The 16,397-nt window shown below is 57.7% G+C and overlaps 1 protein-coding gene and 1 long non-coding RNA gene across 4 annotated transcripts in view; both read left to right on the top strand.

Annotated features, from left to right (window-relative positions):
- The window catches only part of STK32C (serine/threonine kinase 32C), an 84,981-nt gene that overhangs the window by 51,959 nt on the left and 16,625 nt on the right, over positions 1-16,397 (top strand). For all 3 annotated transcript variants that reach the window (XM_048219145.2, XM_048219144.2, XM_026494450.4), the window contains one exon: positions 2,241-2,296. In XM_048219145.2, the coding sequence (XP_048075102.1) occupies positions 2,241-2,296 (56 nt within the window). The remainder of the gene's footprint in view (positions 1-2,240; positions 2,297-16,397) is intronic.
- LOC130543030 (uncharacterized) lies at positions 4,953-12,333 on the top strand. The gene is made up of 3 exons (XR_008958037.1): positions 4,953-5,094; positions 5,599-9,968; positions 10,280-12,333. It is a non-coding gene; the product is annotated as an uncharacterized LOC130543030 (long non-coding RNA).

Here is a 16,397-nt window from a genome sequence, read left to right on the forward strand (position 1 = left end):
AGTGACTGGGGCCTGGGCACCAGTGTGCAGTAGTGGGCCCGTGGGGTGCCCCAAGGAGCCCCCAGTCACAAGAACAGAGGGACTCTGGTTACTGGGTGGGGCTTGAGGCTCTGGGCCAGCTGCTCCTCAAAGCAGGGTCATGGTGTGTGTCCCAGCAGCCTTGCTCACAGCTTCTGGTCACCATGGGACGCACGCCCTGCCCAGCCCTGGGCCTGCCGGGGCTCCTCCCGGCTCACTGCTCTCACAATACCCAGCAGCTACATTTGGGGTTCCCGTCCCACCCATGTCTCCCCTGTGAAGCTCCCATGGCCGATTCAGTGCCTTGTCTGCCGTCTAGGAATCCCGTCATGTGCCCCCTCCTGGCCCTGGGGTCTCAGGAAGTGGGGATGGTTGTGCTCAAAGCCACAAGTGCCATGCAGTGGGGTACACGCCCTCCCTTCCCTTCCCTGGAAGCAGGGCCAGGAGAGGCCACAGGGCCGACCAGTGTGGACCCCGGCTGCAGCTCCCTGCTTCCATGCCCAGCCAACCTCCGAAGGCCTCTTCCCCCCGGATTCTCCGTGATAACCTCGCCTTCCTGGCTGTGAAAGTGAAGCGAGAGGCACGGTGTGGATTTCCTCTGCTCCTGACCTGCTGTTTAACAGCAGAACCTCTGTTCTCATCCTCTTTCTCTCCTGGAAGGACCTGAGGTGCAGGACTTGTGTCTTTCTCTACACTTGGTGATTGCCTTGGCTACTCCCCCTGCTAACTCGCAGCCCCGGGGGTGGCCCTGCTTGGCTGGCCCCGCACTGTGCTGGCGTCTGTGGGGAGGGTGCCTAACCCTGGCGCCCTACCGTCCGCTCTGGGCAGCCTCTCCCCGCGCCACATGCTGGCCGCGCACACAGATGCCCTCTGCAGGGTCCACGCACCATTCTCCAGTGGGCGTGCCATGGCCCTTGTCTGCCCCTCCCCGTGGGAACAGCCCAGGCTGCACCGACTGCAGGCTCGTGGGCGTCTGGGGGCCCCGTGCCTCTCACAAGCGCCCGGGGCACATGTCCGAAAACGGAGCCAGGCTCGCCAGGTGCTGCAAAGCCTAAAGGGAAAGAATGAGAGCCTTGGGCCATGTAGCAGCCCTGCTATGGTGGAGAGGGCTCTGACCTGGGGGGGGAGGCGCGCAGGCTTGATGGGAGCAGACCTGGGGATGGAGACCTAGGGGGCACAGACGTGGGGGTCACAGACCTGGGGGGTATAGACTCAGGAGGGGTGCAGACCTGGGGATGGAGACCTGGGGGGCACAGAAGTGGGGGGGCACAGACCCGGGGGGGCAGACCTGGGGCAGGCGCAGACCTGGGGCATAGCGCCAGCTGGCGGCCTGAGAGTCGACTGGGAGAGCCGAGCCCTGGGGGGCGGGCAGGTGTGGAAAGCAAGGCTGGCCCAAGCTGCCTGGGGCACTGAGATGCCCACGGGAAGGAAGCCAGTGGAGTGGGCCTGACACCAGGTTCAGAGCGAAGCGGAGTCCTGGAGAGCGCGTCCAAACTGCTCTCGCTCACAGATTACTATCCCCCCGGGCACCGCGTGTGCACGGCGTGCGTGTGTGCATGGCCTGTGTGCGTGGCGGGGAGCATCTTTCTTGAGCTGTGACAGTTAGCAAAGCTGCAATTTCCAACGACCCCTTTCTCTTGGAGGGGCTTATGTCTGGAGGAAGTGAATAGAAATCAGCGTTCGGGTGGTTTCACCAGGCCTGGGGACGCCCTTTGGAAAGTCCCTATTATTCACCCTGGGGCCGTGGCAGGCTTCTGTTTTAGCTCACCCTTTGAACCCCACAGGAGACTCACCAGGGGGGCGGGGGCTGTTACCCAGGCTCCAGGACCCCTATGTGCAGGGCTTCATGCATTGGGGGCAGCTCAGGATGGGTGTCTGGGTGCCTGGGACTGAAGAGGGCTGCTCTGGGCGCCATTTGCTCCATTCCTGCCCCATCCTGTGTGTGGTCTGTTGTCAGGGTGGCCTCGCCTGGCCTCACAAGGAGCCCAGGAAGAGGGACGGCATGGTCCCCAGGACCCACCTCTGCCTTGGCTCAGGCTGTCCCTGCTTTATACACGAGCCTGAGTTGAGCCTCCAGCCAGCACCAGGACCCACTTCCAGGCTGTAGGGGGGCTCCCTGCAGTGGTGGGGGCGGCCCCTGGGCCGCTGCTCCTGCTGGGAGCTTGTGGAGGGTACTGGGCCTTTCTGCCACCTCACCTGGCATCCCTCTGTTTTTTCTGCAGTGAACTTCGACCACTTTCAGATCCTTCGGGCCATTGGAAAGGGCAGCTTCGGCAAGGTAAGGTGGACCCAGCAAGGAGGCCATGGCAGGATCGTCCCCACGGCCCACCAGCTCTGGGGAGGCCAGCCCCACCCGTGTCTGTCAGTGGAGGATGTGGACAAGCCGGTGATGTGGGTGGGAGTCAGAGTGGGCTGTCAGCCTTGCTCAGGAGCACTAGGGTCTTTAATCCAGGTCTTCGGGGGTCCCTGACTCGGCTGGGAGCTGAGGGTGCAGATGACACAGCTGCTGGGCTTTGCGGGACCAAGACCCTGACACTGACTCACTCGAGATTCTGACGCCCGCTCTGCGGTAGAGCCGCTTTCCTTAGAGACAGGAGCCTACTCAAGGCCACAAAGGAAGGGTCTTAGAAGCCCCTGCAGTGGGGGGAGGGGGTTGGCAGTGGATATTCAGTGTCCGGGAGCTGCTGTGACCCTCGGAGGCCAGGCTGCTCCTGCAGGGGTGCAGGGACGAGGGTGCAGCTGAGCCTGCGTCCTCATCAGGGGCAGCCTCGCCGCTCAAGGCCTCTAAATAGGCCGGCTCCGAAACTATCTCCCCGCTCTTTTGTTCTCTGTTGTCCACATCTAACTTCCTGATTGCTGCCTTGTACTGTCTGGAGATTGGGGGTAATTATAACTCAAAGAGGCTTAACGAGCACTCTGAGAAGGTTAAAATTAGCTCTTGGGGACTTGGCCTTGACGGGCCTGTGGTAGATGCATCACTTCTCAATGGAGAGTTTCTCTTGAGCAGAGAAGGAGGCTTGGCAGGTGGGGCCTTCGCCCCCTCTCCATACAGCTGTCTGGACGCTGTGTCTTAGGTTCCCCGAGGCCTGGGGAAATTATAAACCAGAGCAATTAGCTCCTTTGCAGGAACTCATTCAAACACTCTTTTGTTAAGGAGAGTATTTTTAAGATCGGCTGGTTGGGCTGCCCTCTGCCCTCCCTGCTTCTCCCAACTGACTGCAAATTCTGTCTGCTAGGGTCACAGAGAGCATGGGGAAGGTCGAGGGGGAGACAGGGTGGGGCTTAGGGTTAGGGTCAGGCATTGGAGGGCACCAGCCCTGACCAGGTTTCAGGAGGAGTGCTTGTATGGGGAGACATGGAGGTCATCCAGACACTGGCAGCAGGCGGAGGAGCAGTGTTGGGGCTGACCTGGGGCAGCCACTTCTCTGTCCCCTGCCTCCTCTCCATCCCCATCGTCCCCCTCATGCCCCTCATGCACTCCTGGGCAGCACCCCCCCCCCACCGCTGCAGTGTCTGCAGAACCCCGGGATTCTGGCTCCTTTGACCAGTTCTTAGCTTTAAAAAGCCAGCTGGCCACAGGGTCCGGAAACGGAGCTCTGCAGAGTGGTGGCGTGACGGTGAGGTCCTGCTGAGATTTTGTCTTCAGAGGCAGGCTGGCTCGTAACTGGCTCCCTAATGAGGCTGCCTAATTAGGCCTGCGGGGTCTCTGGGCTGCAGTTGCGGGGTGCCCTGTGCTGGATGGGTTTCTGGAATGTGGAGAAGCCAAGGGCCTGTCACAGACCTGGGCTCTGGTCCTTCCAGCTGCTCTCAGTGGCTAGGGCAGTGACCCCACCAGAAGGAAGGAAGGATTTGGAAGCTCGCCCACAGAAAGCCGGCTCCAGGTGTGTGTGTGTGTGGCCTTATGTGAGCTGCGTGCGTGCACAGGCTCAGCTCTGCCCGACAGCACGGTGAAGCCGGGCTCCGTAAGGACCACTTGGTCGAGTGCATGTAAGCATTCCGAGTTCGCTGATGCCCCCAGTTCATGAATGGAGGCAAAGCACGTGGTGTGTCCGACAGGACCATCTCTTCCCAGCAATGGCTGTTTACCCTGTGTCTGCTCCACCTTTGGGACGAGAGCTCCTTGACACCATTCACAACCTTGCTGTTTCTCCCCTTGGGTACAAAGACTGCTTATGGTTTTTGTTTTTTTCCAGTTTTTTAAAATTGTGATAAAATTACACATACGGCTGTAATCATCTGTGCGACCCCCACCTCCTTCGGTCTGCAGACCCCCTCGTCTGGTGGAACTGAGACTCTGGCCCCATTAAACAACACCCCGCCTCTCGCTCCCAAGTTCCTGATTCCCGAGAAGCACGTCCCAGGGCAGATGGCTTTGTTTTCCAAGGCAGAGTGGAAGCTGGTGGTGGAAGTCCACCGTCCAGGGGCTGAGAACACAGTCCCCGCGGGTTTGCTGGTGGAGGGGCCTTGTCCCCGTCTTCTGACCCGGCCAGGAGCTGCGGGGGGTGGGGGGGGGCTGTCCTCAGTGCAGGAGGCCCCTCCCCGCTCCCCGAGACTGGGCTGGGGGCCGGGGTGGCCGGTTGTTCCCAAGTGAGCCCGGCAGTGGGCCTCACTCGCGGGTGACGAGCGTGGCAGCCCTTGGCGGGCGCTGTACGCCGGAGCCTGGGGCCTCGGGTCGCAGGTGGCAGCTGATCCAAGTGAGCCCTACAGGGTGACAGGCGGACGTTAGCGCACATCTCTGCGCCGGGAAGGGCTGGGCCGGCGGCGCCGCCCCGGGATCCCGCGGGGCCTCTCCCACCTGCCGGGGCGGGCCTCGGCCCGCACGCAGCCCTCTGATTGGCTGGGTGCGACCCAGTGGTCGCGCCCCGCACCAATCACGCGGGGTGCCGCACTCTGATTGGCCCGAGCGGGTCATGTGACCACGACCGGCGGCGGGCTGGCGGGGCGGGGCCCGTGGCGGCTGCCGGCGCGGAGCCGGGCCCCTCGGTGCCTCCAGGGTCGAGGGGCTGCGGCGCCTTGGGCAATCACACCGACTCCAGGGGCGGGGACTTGGGTCCGTGCCCTCTGCCGGGCGGCTGGGTGAGCGCCCTTTTCTGCTGCTTCTGCGGAGCTCTGGGCCCCCGTGCAAGGAGCGGCCCTGCTTCCCCAGCTCCTCTTTCCGGCGGCGGGCGCGAGGAGAGGCCAGGCCGGGCACACCGCCTTCCCCGGGGGGGAGACTGCGGGGTGTGCCCCCGAGCGTCCCCGGCCGCCGCCGGCCACCCTCTCCGCTTCCTGCTCCCCGCCCCTTCCCTGTCCCCCACCCCTCTCGGTCCCCAGCCCCCCTCCCGTCCCCAGCTGCCCCCTCTCTGTCCCCAGCCGCCCCTTTCCTGCCCCTCCCTGTCCCCAGCCGCCCCCTCTCTGTCCCCAGCCGCCCCTTCCCTGCCCCTCCCTGTCCCCAGGCGCCCCCTTTCTGTCCCCAGCCGCTCCTTCCCTGCCCCTCCCTGTCCCCAGGCGCCCCCTCCGTGTCCCCAGCCACCCCCTCGCCACCGGCCTCAGCTCTCAGCGCCCTTGTATGACCCATATTACTAACTAGTATGTTTACAGCCAGAACAGGAAACACTGCTTTGGAGAAGAATCCTTTACCCACCTGGAATTTAACACGGATTGGGCAAGCCCACGGGCCGCGCTTCCTGCCCTCAAGCCCCCCATGCTCTTCCAAGATGCTGGTGTCCTCATATTTATTTTTCCACTTGAAATTGTAAATAAGTGTTGTCAAGATCAAAACAAACAAATGAAATTTGGGTAGGAATTACATTTAAAGATTAAGGAGAAGTTGATAACTTACCCGAGTAGTACTTTTTTATTCAAATGTTACATTTTCATTTTAATCCTTTGCATTCTGTTGTGTTTATTATCTATTGTTCTTATAGTAATTACATGTTAAGTTGTTGTGCATATTATTTTTGTTATTGTGAATAGGAGATTTTATTTTCTAACTTTCCAGTTTATTGGGAAATGGTGATGTCGGTCACCCTCCCACCCCTGTTCCCCTACGACCCCACTGCCCTCTTCTTTCCTGCGACCACTGTGGCCACTGTGGCCCCAGGAGGTGGGTGGTCGGGGCTGTGGCTGATGCGCCTGGCCTGGGCTGGGGCAGCACTGTGGTGGGTGTGGCCAGTGGGTAAGGTCCTGGCTTTGCCAACCTGAATGTCCTCCATGCTGGAAGATACAGGCTCCGTGCTGCTGTCCGTGGGGCAAAGTCTGGGTCTCCGCTAGGGACGGGTCTGCAAAGCCTCCTCCAGTGGGCACCTGGTCAGGCCACTGGACTGTCAGGAAGCGAAGGTGAAGGCAATAGAAGGGCACAGCCCTTTAGGAAGCGAAGGCCTGTCTCCTGGGGGTGGGGTGTCCCCTGTGAGTCCAGAGTCCCCTGACGTGGGTGCGTTTTTCAGAGATGTGACTGGCTTTTGCACAGTGGGCACGACTGGGTGTTTGAGTAGGAATGTCCTGGCCCTTGTCCTGCACCCCAGCCCCTCTTGGCGCTCATGGCCCGGTCTTGACTCGGCAGGTTTCTGCTCTTCCCTGGCCAGGCCTCCTCCTGCCCACTGCCCTGCATGCCCTGGACCCCACGGCACCTCCTTCTCTCTGCACCTACACAAGGGCTGGGCTGGAGCTCACACGGGGGCTTCTGGGAGTGCCTAGTGCTGTCCGTTTATGGGTAGGTGGGCCTGGCCACCTTCTCTCCCCTCCCCATCCCGGACCTGTCAGGAGGCTGGGGGTTCTGAGTTAGGGTGCTTGCTGTGAAATCCGGCAGGGATGGAGGCTCTTGTCTAGCTGTGAGGCCTGAGGACCCTTTTCCCTTCCCCCAGGTTCGGCTCTCATAGGAGTGCTGGCTGAGCTGTTATCTGTGGAGGGGAGGAAGCATTGGCCAGCATGTCTTCTTTCTCTCCAGTTTTTTGGGAAAGAGCTAAGATAATCGGGCTACAGTGTGCCTTGGCCCCAGACCCCAACAGCCCTCCCTGTGACCACCAGATCCTCAGATGGACCTTGGAGATGAGGAGAGAGTGGCGAGGTGGGAGCTGGTGCGGGAAGTGCCGTGCTGGGGCTGAAGGCCTTGGTTCTCTCCTGGTGGTGAGGACGCCCAGCCATTGCCGTGGCAACACCCCAGAGGAGGTAAAGGACCCACCGCCCAGCGCCCAGCACAGTGCCGCAGTATCTGCAGTTAACAAAGGAGCCCTTCTGGGGTTTCACCCTCCGAATGGCAGAAACGCTGCTGCTGGGACAGGGATGGCGCAGCTGTGGCGAGGGCTCAGAGGTGTGTCCTGCCAGCTCCTGGACCAGGCTTGCAGCCCCTTCTCCTGAGGCGTCCAGACACCAGATCTGGACTCTGGATCTTAGGGACCCGGGCCTACGTGCTCTTGTTTCCGTCACATGCTTGGTTGTGGCCTGACTGCACTGGTCGATTTGGGGAACCTGGGAGGAAGCAATGCTGAAGGCAGGCTAGCGGCGGCCGCCAGAATTCACCGTGTCCAGCAGTGTTGGCAGGATCCCACAGCTGGCGGCCTGGCACTGGGCCCCCTTGGGCAGGGCAGCCTGTGGGCCCCGCACCCACCCAAGCCCTGGTTTTCCCACAAGGCTCCACCCTCATAGCCACACAAATGGTGCAAATGACCCTTGGCCTCATCCCATCCCAGGAAAGCCGGCATCCATGCACACGTGTGCGCCAAACACATACACGAAGTGCCCAAATCAGCAAAACCCCAAACAGAGCCAAGCAAAGTAGAAAAGTATCCAAACTGATGAGAGCAGTTGAACTCTTGAATAGGCCAATGAACAGAAGAGATGTTTAAAAGAAAGTAGAACTCTGCCATTTAATATATCACAAGGTGTCATATGGTCTGTCCATTCCACCTCTGGGCGCGCCCCCAAGAACTGAAAGCAGGGCCTCGAATGGATGTTTGCACCCCCATGTTCACAGCAGCCTGATTCCCAGGAGTCAACAGCTGGAAGGCGCCCTGGTGTCTAGCATGGACGAAGGGATGAAGGGACACGTGTCTCTCTGCCCTGAGAGGAGGGACAGGCTGGCGCCTGCTCCCGCGTGGAGGAGCCCCGAGGGCCCTGAGCTCTGGCTGGGTCTGACCCGGCGTCTCCAGACAGGGCTGGAGAGGCCCCGGTGCACTCACGCTCCAGGCTCTGAGCTCCCCACACTGTCAGGAGCTTGGTGTCAGCCCTGTCAGCAGAAGCCGGGCCGGCTCACAGCTCTTCATGGCCCCAGCACCCAGGGCCCCCTGTGCCGCTGCCCTTCCCTCTTGGCATGGCTCCACACGGCCCATGTTCAGATTTAAATTTCCTAAGTGATCTTACAAGCAGCTCCTACTTGGGGCACCCTGGTGGGAAGGGTTTGGCCAAAGGCCAGCCGTCAGATGAGGGCCCTGCCCAGCTGACCTGTGTCCCTCCCACCTCACAGAAGGGGCCCTGCTGGGCAGGGTGGGGTATGGGCTGAGGGCTGCGTGGTGGCTCTCAAGGGGTGAGGGCTGCTGAGGCCCAAACAGACCAAGCCCCAGGGAGGCAGAGGTTGTGGGAGGAGGGCACAAGGCGCTGGTCAGAGAACCAGAGGGACACTGCACATGCAGCAGTGGGGGGTCAGCGCCCAGCTAGAAGGGGCTGGGCGGGGCAGCAGGGAGGGCAGGGGTGAGGGCACAGCCCCTTCCTCTCCCTGTCCCAGGGAGCTCACTTGGTGGAGGGCCAAAACCGGCTGGGACCTTCAGGTGCCTGGCACTCTCCTGGCTGTCACTGTCTCCTTCAGACTTGCAGGCCCAAAGAGACCCGCCGTGGCGGCCTCCCCCGGGAACAGCATCTAACAGACCGTTCCCCACACGCTCCGAAGTGGGCCGAAGCAATGTGCGAACTTGCTGGGTTGGTCTCCGGGTCACCCAAGCTTTGCTTTCGTGCCTTAAAATAGCCATCCCCCCAGTGACTGCGGAGATGGATGCTCCCACTCACTTCCTCACTCTTGTCCCTGGTCAGCGCGTGAGCGGTCATTGTCTTGGCTGGGGCTGCTGGGGCCTCAGCCAGAGAGGCGCACCTGGTTCCGGGCTGAGCGGCTCCGGCGCACCAGGTGGGTGGACGCCGAGGGTGAGCCCACGGCCCAGCAGCAGCAGCCCCCCGTGTGTATCCGAGTGAGAAGGAAGCTTGCCTCGCCAGGCCTGCTTGGTGCACGTGGCCGGTGGCTGGAGGCTGTTCTTCAGGCTTGGGAGACAGTGTGGGTGCCCTCGGCCCAGGGTGCTTCCCCTGGGGGCCCCGAGGGTTCCTCTCCAGTCAGTGTGTCTGGACTCCCGTCGCGTTGCCGCCTTGGGTGGGCGAAGGCAGTGCCGTTTCTCAGGGCAGTGAGCCCCAAGTTCCAGGCCTCCGCACGCACCAGCGCTGAGCTGGGCCCCGCGTCCCTCGCCGACCAGCCCGTCCTGCGGGCTCTGCCTCTTGGGGACGCAGGCCAGGCCCACGTGTGGGCTGCTGCTGAGGCCTCGGCTCAGGACCCACAGCCACATGGGTGTGGCCTCACATCTTCTTTCATTTATCGTTTTTGGAAAACTTCAAGCATAAATACAAGTGGGGAGGAGGAGAAAAATTCACCGCCCCACGCCCATTCCTAGCTCGATGGTCATCTCTTTCAGCCGCACGTTCAGGGGCCGCTGTTCAGCCGACCGCACACCCGGGGGAGCGAGGGGCTGTCCCCAGCCTTGTGCAGTTGCAGGCAGGCTGTATTTACGTGCGTGAGCTCTGCAGAGCTTTGCCAGTGTGTCCGTGGGTTCGGTCCTGGATGTGGAAGCGTGGGCTGGCAGGTAAATGCACAGTGAGTGGCTGGACGTGGCCCGCCCGGGGCGGCCACTGTTCCGTTCTCCACCACAGTGCCTGCTACACGGTGTGTCGCCAACGGTTGGATTTTCGCCAGGTTGACGAGAGAGAGACACAGCATCTCGGTGAGTGGTTACTTTGCCTTTTATGATAAGCAAGGTTGGGCATCTTTTCAGATGTTAGGAGGCCATTTGCGTATCCGTTGCCTGTTGTCCTGTTGGGTTGAGGTTCTCTTTTATTTTTAGAGGCTCATCCTATATCAGGGATACTAACGTTTTGTTTCTGATACAAATTGCAACTATTTTCCCACGGTCTCATCTGTCTTTCAAGTTTATGTGTTTTTTCCATGTAAAATATGTTTTATTTTTATATCTTGTTTACCAATCTTCCCGTTGTCGCCAGGGGTTCGCATCACAGGAATGTTGTCCTGTTTCAGGTCACAGAGCTCTTCGGGCGCGCTTCCACGGATCACGTCTACGTTTCAGCTGTCACGTTAACGCTCTTGCATCTGGGGTCTACCCGGCTTTGCGGTGTCATGAATGGATGAGACTGTATCTTTTTTATAGCTATTCAGTGATTCCAATATCACTTATTAAGAAGTCCATTTTCCCACAAATTTGAGAGGTCGCCGTTACGATATTCTGTACATCCTTACGCGGTGGGGCTGTTTCTGGACTCTTTCTCCATTTCCTTGGCCCCCGTCTGTCCTGCTCCAGGACCACTTACTGAGGAAGCTCTAGGGTCTGGTGGGCAAAGGCACAGCCTTGCTCTCCTTTGGAAGGTTTTTTTCTGCCTATTTTTGCTTGATTGTCTCCCGAAATGAATTGTATGACCAACTTGTCAGCTCCAGGAAAAAAACAAACGCAAACAGATCAAACGAAGAACGGAAAGCCTGGCGAAGCTTCCCTGGCGGTGTTTCCATTGTGCTGGTAAAGCCGCTGGGAAGGAGCCACGGCCTGGGGAGATGGCGGCTCTGGTCCCCGGGCCGGGCCGCCTTCCGCCCGCTCAGCCCACGCGCCAGTCTTTCAGGAGGGAACAACAGCCTCCCTCTGCCGCCTGAACTTACTTGGATTCTGCCAAATCCAGATGCAAAACCAGGTCATCTGTAAGCAGACGTGGTTTTTAAATCTTTCTGTATGGTTCTGGCCTGACTCCAGGCGCTGTGTTTGCTGGCTGGGATGGGGGCTTCGTGGGCACCCGCCGCACTCTCACCCGTCCTCGTCTGTTAGAGGGGACCTGCACCTGGGATGCCGTGGGGATGAGATGAGAAAATGAATAGGAACCCCCGCCAGGGTGTGCAGGGTGCATGGCCCGCCGAGCATCCTATGGGGGGCCCTGGGGCAGGAACATGGCCAGATCTGTTCCTTCCACCTGGAAAGGAAGCTCCCCTGGATGGCACCTTCTGCTTCAAATAGTTAGTAAAATACTCATTATTATATGCCAGTCCTGCTGGTGAAACATCTGGGAACGAGGCAGAAAAAATCCGGGTCCGTGGGGTTGCTGGAAGAGGGGGGTAGAAGCGGGCAGGTCAACAAACCGTATGCAGGACTGGAGGTGGGGGTGAGGGAGGTCAAACCACGCGGCCGGGCAGCCCGGAACACAGAGGTCAGCCACCTCCACCTCCCGAGCTCCCCCGCCGCATGGGCTGCCCGCCCGTCCTGGGAGACACAAACCCCAGCTCTCCCCGGGCGAGGGGCAGCCCCGCTGTAGGGTCTGGACTTGCGGCCCCGTGTCAGGGAAGCCAGGTGCCCCCCCCGAAGGTGGGGCTGTGGAGGCCGGCGCCCTGCTCTCTTTCCTCCGTCCTCACCCCCTGACCCGTGAGCTCCAGAAACTCCCCAGGTGGGATTAGGAGGCAGTTTCCTCATAACGTTTGAGGCTTTAAGTACCTGTCGTCGGGCATTTGCTTTCTGGGGGACAAAAATTACTTGGAAAGGGAAAGAGCTTGGGGTGAATCACTAAATCTGCAAAACACACCAACAGCATTGAATTAAAATGGCAATTACCCTGCCGTCACCCACCACCGCTTCTGGGCTGCCCCTGGGCGCTGCGCACCGAAGCCCCGGCCACGTCCCAGGAGGAGATGGTTGAATGGGGCAAACTGCTCCCAGCCTCGGGGGCCCAGTCCTAAGAGGCCAATGCACTTCCACTCCCGTTCTGTAAATGCCGCCTGAGTGGGGATGGAGGGGGATGGCGCCCAAGCCCAGCACTGTCGATCCCACTCTGACCTCTAACCTGAGCCCCGCTCTGACCTTTAACCCGAGCCCCTGCTCCGACCTCTTTACCTGCCAACCCGGCCACTTGTCATGTGCCCCCATGTAGCCCCCTCCTCTGAGAACCCAGCCCCCTGGCTCCCCTCATCTTCTAACCCAGGCCAGCCTGACCACAGCACTTTTGGGAGGCCCGTGGCCTTGTGGGGCACACTGGGCCACTGTGCGAGAGGGTGCCAGCCTTCCCCCTTGGAGTCCGACACATCAACGTGCTCTTGGGCGGGGGCCCCAGAGGCCAGAGCGGGGGCTCGGGTTAGAGGTCAGGGTGGGGGCTCGGGTTAGCGGTCAGGGCGGGGGCTCGGGTTAGAGGTCAGGGCGGGGGCTCGGGTTAGCGGTCAGGGCGGGGCTCAGGTTAGAGGACAGGGCAGAGGCTGGTGCAGGGCAGGCAGGGCCATGGACACCAGAAGGAAGCAGGGTATTTTCACAGATGGGCACCCTCGGAAGGCCTGGGGAGTGTGTTTGTGTCCTGATGCCACGGTAACGCAGCCCTGCCACTGGGGGTCTCCAACAGCAGAGGCGTGTTCTCCCACAGCTCTGGAGGCCATGAGTCCAAAGTCAAGGTGTCGTTGGGCTGGGCCCTTCTGAGGCTCGGGGGAGGCAGATTTTCCACTGGACCAGAGAAGTAAGTGTGCATAAGACACATAAAGAGGAAAACTGCACGCCCGTTTATTTAGTGTGTTTTTTATGTGACCTGGGAGCCTTCGTAAGGAAATGAAGACCCAGAGTTGTGGCCAGACCCACATGATCCCATGCGGAGTTGAGACGATGAGGCCAGTGCGGAGGAGTAACTGGACTCAGGGGGACCAGAAGTGAGAGTTACATGAACGATGTGTGTCCAGAATTCTCTCGGCTTCGACTTCCCATCCTCGAGGAGAAGACGGTTCTCCTGGTGCAGGGAAGACATCTTCCGCCATCCTCCATGGGGGGCTTATTTCCTTTCAGGAGGGAAGAGGGGAGGGTCAGGCCTCTTGCACCTGCTGGTGTTTTAAATGTCTTAGCTCATACTCTGGGAGCTCAAGTGGCGTATTTTAGCTGCAGCCCTACCCCTCTCCACCCTCCCCTTTGAAACTCCCCCCCAGAGCATCACCGTTCAGACGCGGCCCCGCAGGTTGCTCATTCTCTCACTGAACCCGTGTCTTAGTCCTGAGAAGAGGTCAGTTTAGTGAAACGGGTGTCCTTTCAAGAGGCCGCCCTGAAGATGGACCCCCACCACCACCCTAAGGCCAGATTCTGAGTCTGGAGCGAGGTCATCAGTGGACAAGAGGTCAGGTGGTTGGCTCCTCTGTTTGGTGGCGAGGAGCGGCAGGGGCAGCTTGCAGCCTGCGCGTCCCTGGTGACGGCCTGGGGTGCTCTGGGGAGCTTCCCGTGCACGCGTGGTCTCGGGGGGGGCTCTCTCCAAAGCTTCTATCAAGTTGTCCGGCTGCCGTGTGTGGGGCTTTGGGAAAAGGGCAGTTTTCCCATCTAGCTTTTCCAAGTCCGAAAGGTGGGGAAGTTTGGAAACGTCAGTTACCGACAGAAAGCACAAAACGCCGGCGCTTCTACGGAGAGGAGGCCTGGCCCGGTGGACGCCCCACAGGGGTGCGCCATCGCTTTTACGGAAATGTCCCCCATCTTTACTAAATATGATTGAAGTCAGACTAACTTGTTTGCAAATACGTCAGGTCTCATTAAACTTGGCCTGACGTGTACGTGAGTGTGGCGAGAACAGTGACTGACCACGTAAGTCTGCTTTGCTGGAACTTGTACAGGGGATCTCAGATCAGACGTTGCCTCTCGAGGCCGAGAAGCCAGGTCAGGAACTTGTCGTCAGACTGTGCTTTCAGGACCTATAAATTTGGATGAATTCCTGTCTTCCCCAGGTTCCCAAGATAGCCCGCGGTCCCTGGCCTGTCAAGAGGTGACCTTCTTTACTTGCCTCTAGGGCCAGGGGCCCCGTGTGCATGCCAGGCTGGCATGTCCCGGCCCCGCATGAGCGTGGGGTCCATCTGCTCAGCCTGTCCCTTACCTCTGTTGGGTCCAATGTTCCCTGTACCGCTTTCAGATATGACCTCCCAGTCAAAGTCTTGGTGATATCACCCATGCTTTTCATTATGTCCCACTACAAGGAGAATATATCGGCGTGAAAATCAGAGTATTTAATAACAGTTGCTGAATTTTGGAGGGATCAGGTGGGGGAGAAGAGATAAATGCCACAGTCCTGTTTATAAAGGTACAGTATACCAGATGGTCGTGAGCTATAGATAGCTCGAGAGAAAAGAGAAATGGGATTTCTTTTTTTTTTTTTTCCTGGTCAGGTGGAAAGTCTTGAGTAAAGGTGAGGGGGGAGATGGGGCGCCTGGGTGGCTCAGTTGGTGAAGCGTCTGCCTTCGGCTCAGGTCATGATCTCAGGGTCCTGGGATCGAGCCCCACATCAGGCTTCCTGCTCAGCAGGGTGTCTGAGAGAACGGGATTTCTTAAGTCTGGAAACCCAAACATCAAAGAACCAGCCGTGCTTCAAACCAAAGGTCCTAGTAGCGGTGATGGTCCTCGTGAGTTCATCCGGTGCAGGGATTCAATCTGGTTTCTCGAAGCCATCCGCTTCTCCGCTGGAGTGTTGGAAGGTCTCGTCTGGCTCCATGGCGTGATTTCAGAGTCACCAGAAATCTCTCCTCCAGGGTCCCCGCGGAAGCCCTCCCCGCGAACTTTCTGAACATGGAGCACACTGGTTTGGGCTCGATTGTAAGACAGTGACCATCTCCGAGCGGGAAAAGACTAAAACCAGTCATGGTTAAAGATCCGAGGAGAGGTTATTGCAAAATGATGCAGCTGAGAAGGGTATTTAGTTATTTCTGTGGTATGGGCCGCTTTAAGACAATAATTGAAATTACCACTGATTCCGCAGACACTCAGGACGCTGACGAGCTTCGGGTCATTTTACATAATTTCTGACACACGGATATTAGCAGCATGTGTGCGTGCAAGTACAATATAAAGAGGATTCAGCCACACTTCTAATGTAATAGTTTCCCCTGGAATGGAATGTGTCATATAAAGCCAATTAGTTTAACATCTGTATTTTTATAAGGAGAAGTAACAAGTCTTTCCCCCCAGGGACCTCTGAAAACCCCAAAGTTAGTTTGAAGTCAAAAAGACTATGTTAAATTTGATTTGGGGAAGTTTGTAAGAATTGTCAGGAAGTTTAAAATACTTGATTAAATAAGATCACAGATCACAACACTTAGTTATCCATTTAACCAAAGTGACAAGGATTTTAAAAGCAAATACAGGAAGTAATATACTTGGGGAAAAAACCACTTTGTTCTTTTAATATTGAGAAAACTCCATTTTGCAAAGTAATCTGAGAGCCGATAAAAATGTGAAGCACAGGAAATTATTTTGATAAGACACAGAATCTTTGTTTTCTAGACAGATTACTCAAAAGGTAAAAAACCCTTTTGTGACCTTTTTTCATGAATAGACCATTTCAGAATTTTTAGAGACCCGTGTTTTTTTTCATAGCACATTTTTTTTAATGTGGCAAAAGGCATGTCTAGTGACAAACCCAAGTATCCGCCATCTAAACATCAGAAGCCAAATGCACAGGAGCTTGAATTTTCACGTAGTAATGCTTGTTTCAGTACCTTCGCTTATCTGGAAACGATCTAGATAGTAAACAAATACCTATTACTTAACCTAAGTGCAATTCCAAGGTTTCAGGTTACCTGAGATTTGGGGAACTATTTCTAGGTTTGTTTACTTTTATTCTGCTTACATCTATTTAATTTGGGTGTTTTGGTTTTTTTTTTAACAAATATGCTTGGATTGCTCCCGACAATTTCATGAGACATTAAATAGCTACCTATCATCCTAAGTTATTTATTTTTTTTGCCGGTACATTTTGTAGCAGAGATAAAAATGAGCTTATCTGACTAGTAAAGCCAGGAGGAGAAAGCTGTACGTCCACACTGCATTTCATGCTGACAGCTCTGAAGACCTGTTTTGGTTCAACAGCCAGCTTAAACTGGCTTTTATCTACCCAAGATTATCCTCGACCCGGGAGCTGAAGACACAGTGGCTTCGTGTCTCTGTTTCTGGGAGGTCTAGAAATCTTTATACAACACTTCTTTCTCTCCACCGAGCAGCGCCCTGGGTTGGCAACGCCGTCCGGGGGGAAGGCTCCCGGGCCGAGGTGGGTGTGAGAACTCAGACCCGGAGCTCAGGGAAGAGCCGTTGGAGCCGGCCCACGTTTCTGGAAGTTGAGGTCACCTGCGTCCCGCCAACATCTGTTTCACCAAATCTTGCAGAAAA

The sequence above is a fragment of the Ursus arctos genome, unplaced genomic scaffold, assembly GCF_023065955.2.
Source record: "Ursus arctos isolate Adak ecotype North America unplaced genomic scaffold, UrsArc2.0 scaffold_7, whole genome shotgun sequence".
Lineage (NCBI taxonomy): Eukaryota > Metazoa > Chordata > Mammalia > Carnivora > Ursidae > Ursus > Ursus arctos.